Genomic DNA, 14,480 nt, shown 5'->3' on the forward strand with positions numbered 1-14,480 from the left:
AAATGAACCAAATTGGGTTCTGAAGACGAATTATTATTTCATTATATCATTTTTATTATTGATTGAACAAAACGAAAGCATATTCTATTTTTAACGTTTCTCGTAGCTAGTGCCCTAGTGAATAAGTAAACGAAATTCTATCGGATATTTTCATACACACGATTTGAAAATAAACTGACAGTGCCTTGTCTAAAAAAGAAAAGACAAACAGACAAACAACATTAGACACAACACAGTAAAGACAATTTAAACTGAATACAGCAAAGATAATTATTTTCTTTGATTAAATTTTGCGGGGATTTTTTGAAAGGGGAACCAAATAATTCGAATTAGACATTGTTCGTCCAGGTTAGGTAAATACAATTCGTACAATGTTTATTTCTAAAAATCAGTTTATATACATGTATCTTGGTCGAACAGTTGACGTCATTCAAGTTTGCAAAGTCATCCCTTAAATACTTTTCACGTATAATAATATCAGTATTTTCAGCACCAGTACCGGTGTATTGGCTCCTTGATTAATAAAATACAAACGATAACTCTTGTTATACAAAAGGAGTATTTTTTTCACAATACTAATGAGTCAAGACATAATTACCTTTCAATAAATATGAAGTGTACATTTATGCATATTGATGACTGTTTATCTATGCACAATGATGACTGTAAATTTTTCGATGTTCTTTAAATTTGTTATAAATATAACAATATGTCTTTAATAATCAAACAGTTAAAAGCTACCAGTGTACAAAAACTACTTTGTCTAATTTCTCCGTAACTGATTTAAACGGTTTATATGTACAGTTTAAGTTCCTTTTTGGGCATAAGAATAAATATGCATAATTAATGTAAAAAACAACTTATTATTTTGTTCTGACTATCAGTCAGTCTGTCTCCCTCTCCAAAAATCTGTGGAGAGAAAAAGGGAACCAAATGATACGCTTTGTAGGTTCATATGTTTGTTGAGTTACATATCACTCGTATTCTATGGATTTTAAAAGTATTAATTAACAAACATGTTTCTCATGTGTACTGTTGACGTCATAAGTATTGGTACAATCTTTCCACTGTTTTCGTTTTTTCACAATATTTTTAACAAAAGGTGACAAAAGTTCATTAAATTGGTGTTTAACGAAACCTTTATGGCAACAGGAAGTATGCTTTCGACAGATATGGAAAGGTATTAACGCATTGCTTTAAATTAAATGTATCTACATGACTTTCCGTCCTACGCTTTACATGTTTTCTCAATTATTTCAATTTCACTTTTATTTATTATTGAAAGTGTTCTCCTCGTGCATTTGAGATTTTTCTTCTTTAATATTTTAGAAATATTTTAATTTCCTTGATGGACCTCTTCGCCCTATAAGACAACTTCCATTTTCTTTAAGTGCATCTGCAAATCATGATTCGTACTGTCAAAATGAATTATAACACAAGAGTGAAAGGAAGAACTAATGTTTATTGTGTCTCATTTTGACGACAAATGGATGCAGAATGTAGTTCAAGTTACTAAACTTGCATCCTAATTAGGAAACACATTTCATGCAACGTCCGTGTATTGATATATGATTAGGTTATAAAACTGTCGTCAAACCTACATTTTGCACCGAAACATGTTTTTATTGTAAAATCTTAAGTAATTTCCTATAATCTTTAATAAAAGCAATTTAAGATTTTATCACATTTCACGAAGAAGGGGTGTTTTTATTTGGTTATTTGTACTCGTAATGCACTCGCTTGAAAAGGGAATGATAAATGGTAGGCATATTTGCTAATTTGTCTTCAATGAAGACCTCTCTCTCTCTCTCTCTCTCCCTCACACACACACACACTATTAACTTTATGAATCGTATGCGTCCGAGGCAGTTTTCGGAGTTTTACTTCATCGGAAACGTTCAAATGATTGAAAATAAAGGACGTATCAGAACGGAAGCAATGAAGGAGCAATATGACTAAACAACAAAAAAATAATAGCAAAATTCATAAAAGGTCGACTTTGCCTGCATTAATTTCTAATAATTTCTAAATTTACAATCGCGATTACCTCAAAAGAATGTCGGTTGATGTATGACCTTTCATGTAGAATGATATAAATCAAGTACACCTCCAAGCAAGTGCAATCGTATATTGATAATTTTTCGAGGTCTGTTAAATTACATGCAAAGATCTTAAAATAATTATGTATTCATCGTTTTACCTGTATAAGAAGGAATATTTCTGGGTCGTATGCCGAAGACTGGTCAGCGACGCTCGAATCATTAAAAAACAAAAGGCCAATTAAAATATAAAGCTGATGATCCATTACCTAAATTTGCTTATCACATGCGGTACCATATCCACCTGAGGTCAATTGAAGGTCTCATGCATACGGATTTCAATGAGGTAAAATTAGATTCAATGTTTTGAGCATTTTTTCGACAAACATTAACTTATCTGACTACTGATAAGTGAATAGTATTTTAAATTTTTCTCTTTTTGTATGTTTGATAAAAAATTCAATGAGACCAAAATTTTATAAAACTTAATAACTTTAGGTCACTGTCTGGCCTGTAATTATTCACAAAACCCATACTGCACAGCAAGCTATAAAGAATCTTTTAAAATGAGACTAACAAATAATATATTTGTTTTGTTTTTAAATTGAAACTATCAAACAATATATTTGTAATAAACATATAGTCATGTTTTCGGTTTAGAATAATAGGATGCCACTATTCTCGTCCTTTCTTTTTTTCTTGCCTTGCTGACAGTTTGGTCAAGGTACCTTCAAAACTGTGAAATAGCCTTTCCAATAATAATTCGTTTTGATAAACATGATAATAAACTGACGTCAAAGTATTAGCTTTTGACATAATATTACTTCCAATCATTAGCAAGTGTTCCTTTATTAAGTATCAACAAACATATCGCAAACCACTTGTCGTTTATCATCAACGTTGTACTATACGTTTACAGATAATAGTAACTTCTGCTAATAGCAAATGTATTCTAATCCAGCATTTTTCTGACACGAATGTCGATATTTTTAAGTACGATGACTGTTTGAACTCGTTCATTCGATTGTCTATGGACAAATATGTTAACTGACCTAATTACTGGAACCATGTGAATTTGAATGATGTGATTGTAACATTGATATATATATATATATATATATATATGAACAATTATTGGTTTCAGGTCATGTCCAGTGTATTCGCATTCATCACTATTGACAAAAGTAGAAGAGGTTGTTTTTCACAGTGATACAGTTTTATCTCATTTCATTAAAAAATAATAATTATTATTTTAAATAAACCGTATTTTTGCTGAACTGAATTTTTTTTCTTTGCATCTTCATTTTTTTCTTTGTTCTCTTTATCATTCAATTTTTAACCAGTTCCAGCAAACTGCGATTTTGCTAATTGTTTTGGAATTTGCAAGCACCTTATCAATTTGGAGCGCCTTTGCACGCCAAAAAAGTCATTTTGTGAAAATGACGGCTGTTAAAAGGTTCGGTTGTATTTTGGATTTTGACATGGATATGAAAAATATATTGTAAAATTGCATATTTTGGTAAAAGAGTCATGGGTTTTGTTTCTCCACAGGAATAATTTTCGTGAAACCAATTATAAACCAAACACTTACAGTAGCGTGAACGAATTTAAACATCAAAGTTGTTTCTTAGTGCTTACCAATTTATAATAAAAAACACCTATTTTGTTCACTTTTTTCACAAATTTATTTCCTTTTCAGAAATTTTATATTATTATTGTTTGTAGTAGGTCTATGTATTGTAATAGTAATAGTACTTGAAGTGGTAACAGTGGTAGTAGTTATAGTCATAGTATTAGTATTAGTAGTAGAGAGAGAGATTTTACAAAGTCCCTTCAGAAAAGCAGTCACGAATATTTTCAATTGTATTGTATTGTATTGGTCAGCGAATCCTTTAGTTGGATCTAGTACAACATATTTAAGCAAAGTATGTCATATCGATAAAAGCAACCATGAACTAATCAACACCTGACTTTGATATACGATCGTCATACTCTCACTTCCAGCATATAAATAATGCGAGGTTCATCAGTCAGTTTCATTGTCACAACAAAGATTAAGCAAACTTTTGAGTTCGGAACAAAATTTAACAGATAAAATATCGAGGTAAAGTTCATTTTTATATACTTTATAAGGTAATGCCTGCTGTTTTTAATTCGCTTCAATTGTTTGACCTTTTGATTTTTCTCCTTTTAATTTTGACTTGTACTTTGAGTAGTTTTGTTATTCTTCTGTTTACATATTTTGTTATAAATGTTATCAAGTTGTTGTAAATTTGTACATTGGTAATATGCAATCAAAGAAAAACGAGAGAGCAGATAATTAGTATCCTACACATTGATATAAGGAGATATGGTATGAGTGTCAAGTCATACATTTGCGTTTTTATTATACGATGAATTGAAGGTTTGGCCTTTTGGTTTTTAATCAAATACACGGTATCAACTATGGCGTGTGTACTAACTTCAAATTGAAAAATAAAAAAAAAACGTCTTGATCTCGTAAAATTGATTATGTCTGAAACCGATGATTCTTTCATTTTGTCTTGTTGTCTCAGAAAATAATGTGAGGTGTTTCAATTAAAATTGAATAATCCTGATATTCGTTCCATCAAATATACATTAATTACATTCACGTTGGTTTGCTTTTAACAGTTTTTAGGTTAACATTTATTTAAAGTATGACAAAGACTTGCACGACGGAGATTGCACATTCAGATGTAGGTCTATACAATATAAGATCAAAAATGAAATAATGAAGTAAATTAAATCGTAAAATTTAACCGTATTGCTGATTAAAAATTTCTGTTAAAAAAATGAAACTAATTATGTTTCCTAAAGATATTGCCCCGAGCTGAGAGACATGTTGTAATTAATTTTATATTTTTGGATTAACAATACCAATCAATGTATTGGACAATTGATCCGTCAAATTAATTACCATGACGACAATTTTTAGAGAAAACACAAATATCTAATGACTTCAATACAAATTTATATTAAATCTATAAAAATTTAAAAAAAAAGTCCGGTTAACTGTTTTTGGTATTCGGTATTCGGTCGTTCGAACGGTTAACCGGTGAACCGGTTAACCGTTGACAACACTAGTTAATAATATTTAAGATTACTCTTTTTCAGTGAGTGAACGTAATTCTACCTACTGTAGCCAATAAGATAATACTGGTAAGTCATAATTTTAACCTGTTAATTTATTATTGTTTTATTATGAAATTGGTTTCAATAAAAACAAAAATCATTCCTGAATTTTCAAAAAATGAATACAAATTGTAAGGTGCATTTCAATTTTATTAAAACATAACTAAAAAAGAAAATAAGACGCAATGTGCAGAATGGTAGAAGGTATTAAAGAATCAAAGACAATTTTATTTTAAATCCATTCAGTAATACTGTTGATTCATTAATATAAACACAGACCTATAATTGTTCAGAATTTCCTCAATATTAAGTGTGGTAAAAGTATATGCTGGATTTCCACGATAATCGTCGATACTTAATTCTTTTATCAAACATTTTATTTTAAAATGTGATTCACAAATCAAACAAAATCTTCTCGTCTTTGTCAGCAGGGATGATTTGATTTGATTTGATTTGAACTGTTAAAAGATGTCTACACTTTGTTTCCATGAAAATCATATAATTCACATTTAAAAGTATATAATTCTTATATGTCAGAGTAAAATCAATTATAATAATCATGAAACAATTTAAGATAGCACGTCAATGTGCCAAGAATGATTTTTACCAGTTATATACATTTGAAGAACGTATCAAATATTGTTTAAATCTACAGCTCACTGTTTACTTTTCGATGAACTTTATGTTTTTTCTTCATAATTACTAATTATTCATGGTTCGAATATAAAATTGAGAACGGAAATAAGGAATGTGTCAAAGAGAAAACAACCCGACCAAAGAGCAGAAAACAGCCCTCGAATATATCATTTAATTAAGAATAGTTATACAGACATGTCAATTCTGTTATTTGATGCACGTCTAATCATAGTGATTAAACAGATTTATGTAAATGCTTTCTTTTTTTTTTACTATTGAGTGTACTGCGACTTTTTGGTACATTATCCCAATGTCAATGCAGTCAATTTACATAATGCAGAGTTGAAGTTATTTTTTATGCAAGAATTAAATGGACTCGACAAAACTAAAATAGAATAAGTATACAACAAAGGGTAAAAGGTATGTACATATTTTGTCTCTGTTTCAAGCGAGAAATTACTATATAAAATCAAAGACTACATTTTTGAATGTGAAATGGTCTCAACCTTGCAACAAAACATGTAATATCCTTCATTTGATAGATGACGAGGAATAACTTTTGTGTTTTCTGCTCTTTATATCCAAATACTGTGAAGGCATTTAGTTTGATATGAATAGATCAAAGCGTTTGGGTTGATAGAGGGATGTTGTCCACATCATTGAAGACATAACGTTGATTTTTATTTCGAGTTATGGTGGGAGTTCTCATTTACTCTCAAGCAAGACCATTTTTCTTTTAGATGACACCGTGTTTTTTTTATCATTTTCATAAATTATAGAACAAAGGCTCATATATTTTAGTTTAGTACAATATTTTATTTAGAACATTCTTCAGGTTGAAATATTAGGCTGCTTTTAAAAATTGTAATTTATATGGTCGTGTATAAGAAGTCCTAGAAAATGGACACGTTAAGTTTGATCAAATAAAGTATTTCTAAACATCTTCCTAGAACCATCCTCAATCCATTATGACTAGTTTTTTTAAGTACTGGTTTTTCTTTTTTGGTATTTGTAGTTATTAATGGGGATATGTCTTGAAAAAATCGAACCAATACTAAAAATAACGGAAATTTTCAATGCAAGCTTTTCTCCTTAGTTAGAAAATGTTTCCTAAGACATCCAATTAGTTGATTTTAAATTATTATTCATGAATCACTTTATAGCTTGCGTTTTCGGAAACGACAGGACGGGAAATAACCTAAAATTTCATCAAATCTATTTCAATATGAAACGCAAGAAAATAAATTTATGATAATCTATATTGATAATAAAAAACAAAACCAATTATATGTATTTTTATATGACAAAACACATTTTTAAGATCTTCAAATACAAAAATGTATGGTTCATATACAATAGAGGTGATCTCTCTTATTTAATAATTTTCCTCCTTACGTGCGACAGGGTACCTTCTACTCTTTTAGTAGTAGTTTAGTTGCAACTAAACCACGGTTCGGACTCCTTCGTGCAAAGTTGACCGTGGCTGATTCTGTTTGCTCTGTTAAATGACCAAGGGTTATTTTTCATTAACTTGTCTTTTTGCGAAAATAGCTGTTTGATAATATTAGTAATAGTCGTTTTTAGGTTAAAAGCAAGTGCACAACAAACAAACCCACATTTAAACTGTAAAAAAGGGACGAAAGATACCAGAGGGACAGTCAAACTCATAAATCGAAAATGTAACTTTGAAGTGACAGTTATATACCAAAAACACGGCTAAAAAAAATAAACTGGGGCTGGTAGCGATAAATACATATTTTTTCTGTATTCGTTTTACATTTATATATTTTGTTTCTATACCACTCATTCATTTTTTATTTAGACATGTTTACGTCTTTGAAGTCTTGTTTTGTTATAACTATTAATCAAGTAGAAAAAAGTAAAATCACAAAAATACTGAACTTAGAGGAAGATCAATTGGGAAAGTCCATAATCACATGGCAAAATCAAATAACAAAACGCATCAAAAACGAATGGACAAAAACTGTCATATTCCTGACTTGGTACAGGCATTTTCAAATGTAGAAAATGGTGGATTAAACCTGGTTCTATAGCGCTAACCCTCTCACTTTAATGACAGTCTCATCAATTTCCGATATTTTTACATTGATGCGTTAAATAAACAGACACAATAAATATAATAGTCAAAATATGGGTACATCAGTCATCATCGTTTAACAATTTTAAAACCTCATGTACAATGAGCAATTTATAAAAACAAAATATGATATTAAAAGGATTTGAAATATATACTTGTCAGAAGTGTTCTTCGTTTCAATAAACATAATCTCTAGACATGACGAGAAGTAATTTTCAGGCTTTTTTGGGGGAAATTACTACATATAAAGGTTCATAAACATATCAATATTCAAGCTTCAATTTAAATGATAACAATTGTATTTGTTATCTTTGATGGTTACGTTATGGTAATGCATCACATAAGAATCGTTTAAATGCAGATCAATACATTTAAACCAAAAATAACACAAGGACCATACAATCTACAGTTTAGTAGCTACTTAATGAATATCAATAAAGTACTGTCATCTTAATGAATGTGTATAAATTCAACTTTAATGAAATAAATTATAGTCGACACGGCATCGTTTTTAATATATAGTAACTATATAAAAGTACGGTCATCTTGAAATTTCCATTTTATTGGAAAAAGCAAAAAAAAGGCCTTTCTTCTTTACCATTTTCATTAATAGTTAGCTGTCGGAATTTCTTCTGTTAGTGATTATGATTTATGGAAGCATTTCAATCTCGTTTATTGCAGATTACATGATTTACGATTTATTGGTACGATTCCATTATATATAATATCTACTTTTATGGTATCAATCTCGTTGTTACGTCAAATTTATAACAAAAGATAGAGTAACTGCATTTTACTTGATAACTTCCATAATATTGATCATTCTGGCAATCTAGATACACTGATATGTTGAATCATTGAAAAATCCGACATCACTTATCAAATTAAACAAACACTTTCATACTCTACATTTTAAAGGAACGTCAAAAAAAGGCAGGGCATCACTCCCACAATGTATGCTGTCATAGTTTTTTGCAAGGGTTTGTCTTTATACCAAAAATACCGAAATAAAATATAGTGACGTCTAAGAGATATGTCTTCTTTTTATTTTTAAGCCATTTATTCATCTAAATTTTTTCCCAATATCATTAAAAAAAAAATTGTGAATGCATTTGGATTTTGATATTGCTCATGAGCTTGTCGTAATGGTTTTTGGTGATACGTTTCAAAGTATCGAATGGAAATTGTTTTAATTAAATGTTTTGTTCCCATGATGGGAAGGATTTTTTTTGCAATCCCTTAATTTTTTTTTACAAATATTTCTCTCTGAACTCGTTCTGCAACCAGACTATGTAATTCTTATTATTTGTTTGCATTAAGTTATAAAATCGTGTCGCATGTCCGGGTCAATTCACGAACACTGATGCATTAATTGAACAGTTAAAATAAAACATGCACAGTAAAATCAGACAAACGATTTTCAGTAAATGTAAATATTGAACTGTCATTAAGATGCACATTTCACACATTTCCATAACGAGTAGTTACAGATAACATTCGAGTCTTCGAGCCATGTCACCTCGTTACGTTCCATATGATAAGAATGTGTCCTGAACGTTGACATGTTTCGGCTGTGTTGTCGTTACTTCTCATAGATACTGAGGAGATATTTGATGTATTAAAGTGTGTTATGCGTAAATAATTACAAATCAGACATGATTTGTCACTTTGGACTTAGTTAAAACAAGCTCATTAAGATTTGAGGAAAGGAAATTTTTTCGTCCATTTTCTACCTCATTTGCGAAAATAATGCTGATATCTTATTTTTAAATAAAGGCAACGGTAGTATACCGCTGTTCAAAACTCATAAATCTGTGGACAAAAATCAAAAACGGGATAACAAACTAAAACTTAGGGAAACGCATTAAATATTAGAGGAGAACAACGACACAACATTAAAATGTAACACACACAGCAACGGACTAAGCATTAGACGAAATCCGATGAGAATAACCAATATAACATCAAAACCAAATACATGAATTTGGGATAGAAAAGTACAGTGACACATCTTATAGTAATGTGAATTCTCACTCAAATATAGGAGAAAACAAACGACACAACGGAAACACAACGTAAAAATGTTACACACAAAGAAACGAACTATGATATAACAATGGCCATTTTTCTGACTTGGTACAGGACATTTTAAAGAAAAAAATGGTGGGTTGAACCTGGATTTGTGCCATGTCAAACCTCGCACTTTGATGGCATTGTTAAATATAACATTGAAATGACAACACAATAATACAGGACTACAATACAAATAAATAGGAGAACGTATTAGGCAAAGAAACACATGAATAATAGATAACAAAAGGCATCAGGTTTAATATTGTTAAAAGAGGGACGAAAGATACCAAAGGGACAGTCAAACTCATAAATCTAAAACAAACTGACAACGCCATGGCTAAAAATGAAAAAGACAAACAGAAAAACAATAGTACACATGACACAACATAGAAAACTAAAGAATAAACAACACGAACCCCACCAAAAACTAGGGGTGATCTCAGGTGCTCCGGAAGGGTAAGCAGATCCTGCTCCACATGCGGCACCCGTCGTGTTGCTTATGTGATAACAAATCCGGTAAATAGTATAATTCGGTAGGTCACATTCAGGAAAGGGAAGGGGATTGTAGTGACGACGTAAGGAACATATCCGATATCATTTGAGATACGGTTAAAGTTTGTCTCAGAAAAGAAATGTTGACGGACTATAGGAAGAAAAAGTGAATATGACTGTTGTTCCTGCTACCTTGTGAATAGCACGTTCAAAACAAGACTCAGCATATCAGTCTACCACTTACCAGGGTTTATATTATATCGCATTGACATATTCTCGTTCTGAATATGCATTCAATATGCCATTCATCCATCTAATACCGAAAATATTCTTTTAATATTTTTGTCGAGATATGGATATTTTTATATTATTTTATTTTTTCTAATCAATACATTCTGTTTTAAAGTGTTTACAAAAAACATCCTGTCTATGCAATTTTGATAAGGAGGAAACTTGTCTATCAAAATTAATTCCATTCAATTAATATTGTTCTTTGTTGACAAATCGCCATGCTATTCTATCATTTATGTACTTACGATTAAAATCGACAAGGAAGTACTAAGGCATTTCGATTTTTTAATTGACATAGCCGCTGAAACGTTTGTTTGCATGGCATAAGCAACAAATTAGAATAAGGTAATTAACCGAGTTCGCCATTCTGCAATAGAAATATTGCGAGATGATTTATAGTCTCACAAGGCATAAGTCAAATTGAATGTTAAGTTATGACACGTTCGGTTTCCTTGTCTTTTACAAACGGCGTTTTGAGTGTGACTTTCTTGGCTTCAATTCAGTTAGGTATCGATGTTCAATTATCATTTGTTGATGAAGATGACGGTCTGTTTACATTTTATACAAGTTAATGTTAAACACAAGAGAGTTTAACCATCATTACGATAGCTTTACATCTGAAAGTGCAACTCTGGTCGCGATTGAAAATCTAATTGCGGCTATTAATTTACTGATGATGAACACATTGAGTTGAAATTATTCCAATTCAATATTGTTGTTTCATTTCTACAGAAAATTCTCGTAAATTATTGAATCATTGATCAGCTCTCAATCAGTTATTCTCTATTGTTAAGCTGGATTAATAAGTTATAGAATAGAACAATTTACTGATACGAAACAATATAAATACATGACTCTCATTTCAGATAACAGAACACAACGCACGGAAGTTTTAAAGTCCTTTAAATAGCGAAAATAGAAACGGCATTATGATTCGTTTCAGCCGTGACAATATTTCAACGTGGGAAGACACTGAATGTTGGTAAAATAAATTATTTCCCGGATCGAAGAAGTTACGACAACAAACCGAGATTATTCGACATGTGGTATTAATTACAATACAGGATCTTTTCACTTTTTAAAACTATTTAACACAGTAAAAATGTGATAAAATAACTATGCCTTGATGGACAGTGAGCTGAAATTCTTTGATTCAGACACAATGAACAGGACTACTTATGACAAATTATCTGAGTGGAATAATGAACTAATACAGCATTATATAATAAATGATGTTATTCTTGGAATTTATCTTATTCTCGGAACATCTGGAAACGCCGTTGTCGTACTTGTTTATGCTTTTCGAATGAATAAGAAAAAGGATGACAGATATTTCATTCCCTTTTTGGCAGTTGTTGACCTATTAGCATGTGTATGTAGATCTTCGTTGGAGTTGGCTATGAACTTTAACCCCGTACGGTTTCAAGGAAGCGTATTATGTAAAGCTGTGTGGTTTCCTACAAACGTAACTGCTATAGCTTCGATTTTCCTTCTGTTAGTGATAGCGATACAAAGGTACTTGAAAGTATGTCGTCCCTTTGGACAACAAATGACGCTGACTTGTAAAAGATTTTCGTTGATTGTGTGTATATTCGTTGCTGTGTCCGTCTCTGCACCATTAATAGTATTCAATGACGAAATAGAAGTTATAAATCCAGAGACCAACGTCACTGGATATGTATGTGATACGGATGTTAAATCTCATTATGGCCAGGGATTTTTGGCATACATAATTTTCGCATCTGCATGCTCTTTGATTTTAATGGTGGCTTTAACTATTTTAAATATCTGCATCGGACGGACAATTTTTAAACAATTTAGAGCTAAGCACCGTAGAAAAAGTTGCAATAATGTTATTAGCAGACATAAAGTTAGTGTATGTGCTCAATCTGATTTATTGAACGTGGACCCAGACGTGAGTTTATCAGACACAGAAACAAGTTTTAAACCCCAAAAGAATTCCTCACAAGGTGCTCAGAATAACAGTCAAACAAATATTAATTCCAGTACCGAAAGCGATACCCAGAATCGATCAACTATGTCATTTTCACACCGTTACTCAATTATGTTCATGGCCATTGGTGTTGCTTTCATTATATCGTACTCTCCTCGTTTGATCTTGTTGTTTATAACATTGCATGACCCGAAATTCTTCGGAAAAATCTCACAAACCAATCTGACAATATTGTCCGTTATCCGGGAAATGAATGTTGTAAACAATGTAGTAAATCCCTTTATATATGGATTCTTCGATCATACATTCCGTAAAGAAACAAGAAAAATATGCTTCAAGGTGAATTAGGATTATTGTTCATTTTTTATATATATTTAATAATGACAATCAAATATGATCAAGTATACAGTAAATTAGAAACTGGTGCAATGTTTTACATGTAACTGTGAAATAATTTTATGTACACATCCATGCTAAATGATATATGTTATACATTTTGTTGTTTGGTAAAATTAAAATTTTATACTGTCACATTCTGACATCATTTAGTAGCATATACTCTTGAAAACGAGAAATAAAAGATGTCAAAGGGGTATTCAAACTAAAACAAAATGACAATATCAGTTTAAAAAAAAAAAACAAAAAAAAACCGGACATAGGATAAACAACAGTATACAAAACACAGAGCAACACAAACCACCCAAAACTGGGGGTTGGTCAGGTGATCCGGAAAGATGGGCATAGCATGTTAACATGCAGGAAATATGTTAATATGTAAATATTTATAAAAGATATTTTACTCTTTGGTCATTTCGCACTATATTGTAAAAAATAATTGTTATACAGCCAGAAAAATTGTAATGTATATAGTTATATCAAGAATGTGTATTCAAATCCTGTGTTATTACAGATTCATCAGTTAGATTAATGCCTTGATTGCAGAAGATCAGAAATCGGTCATTTTAATTTTTGATTCAAATAAAAAAAACGCTTAGAATAACCAGCATTTTCTTTTAAAGTTAATTCAATAGGTCGGTAAATTGATTTTGATCAAAGGAAATAAACAAAGCCAATATAGCACTGCAAAAAAGAAATTAATCTGATAAAAAAGCTTATTTATACAAAACAAAATACCTTCTACTTTTAAGTAAATACTATTAGTATGCTGTAGTTTTATAATCATCTGGCAAAGCATGCAGTAGACATTTATTTTTATTTACTATCATGCTTTGTTTTACAGATAAAAAAATCGATTCCCTTACGATAATAAACAACTTAAACATGTTCAGAAACCAGTTTTGATGGTCATGTGCTTCAATACCTATGAAAAGAAAACAAAATATGCTCAATTCTCAACAGGTAACATTGCTACCTTTAATTCTTGGAAGCAATTTGTGTGTCGAATTTCAATAAGGCGCGAAGATGTATTGAAAATTTCCTTTTGAACTGACTTCAATTAATAAGCGGCTTTAACATAACTAAACCAGATTTTAGAAACCTATTTTCTCAAAATTAGGAAGGTTTTCATTGTGATTTGAAACACATGTTACAAATGAAAGCTAATGAACGAATACCTGATGGTTATAAATCTGTTAAATCTAAACAGATACACGGCAATAGTTCAGTATAGACAATTACATCTGTATTTATGGAAATGCTTTTGTGTAAATCTATTACAGCTTATGAGCATGCTTACATAATATCATAATTCTAATATTGGAATCATAGATAACAAAGATTATTG

General features: G+C 30.7%; 1 protein-coding gene across 1 annotated transcript in view; it reads left to right on the forward strand.

Moving 5' to 3' along the window:
- Positions 1-13,267, forward strand: part of LOC139516747 (5-hydroxytryptamine receptor 2B-like) — a 30,346-nt gene extending 17,079 nt beyond the window's left edge. The window contains exons 2-3 of the mRNA XM_071307031.1: positions 5,175-5,219; positions 11,649-13,267. Coding sequence (XP_071163132.1) covers positions 11,909-13,084 — 1,176 coding nt within the window. The 5' untranslated portion in view covers positions 5,175-5,219; positions 11,649-11,908 and the 3' untranslated portion in view covers positions 13,085-13,267. The remainder of the gene's footprint in view (positions 1-5,174; positions 5,220-11,648) is intronic.
- The last annotated feature ends 1,213 nt before the right edge of the window (positions 13,268-14,480 follow it).

The sequence above is a fragment of the Mytilus edulis genome, chromosome 3 (genome assembly GCF_963676685.1).
Source record: "Mytilus edulis chromosome 3, xbMytEdul2.2, whole genome shotgun sequence".
NCBI classification, from domain to species: domain Eukaryota; kingdom Metazoa; phylum Mollusca; class Bivalvia; order Mytilida; family Mytilidae; genus Mytilus; species Mytilus edulis.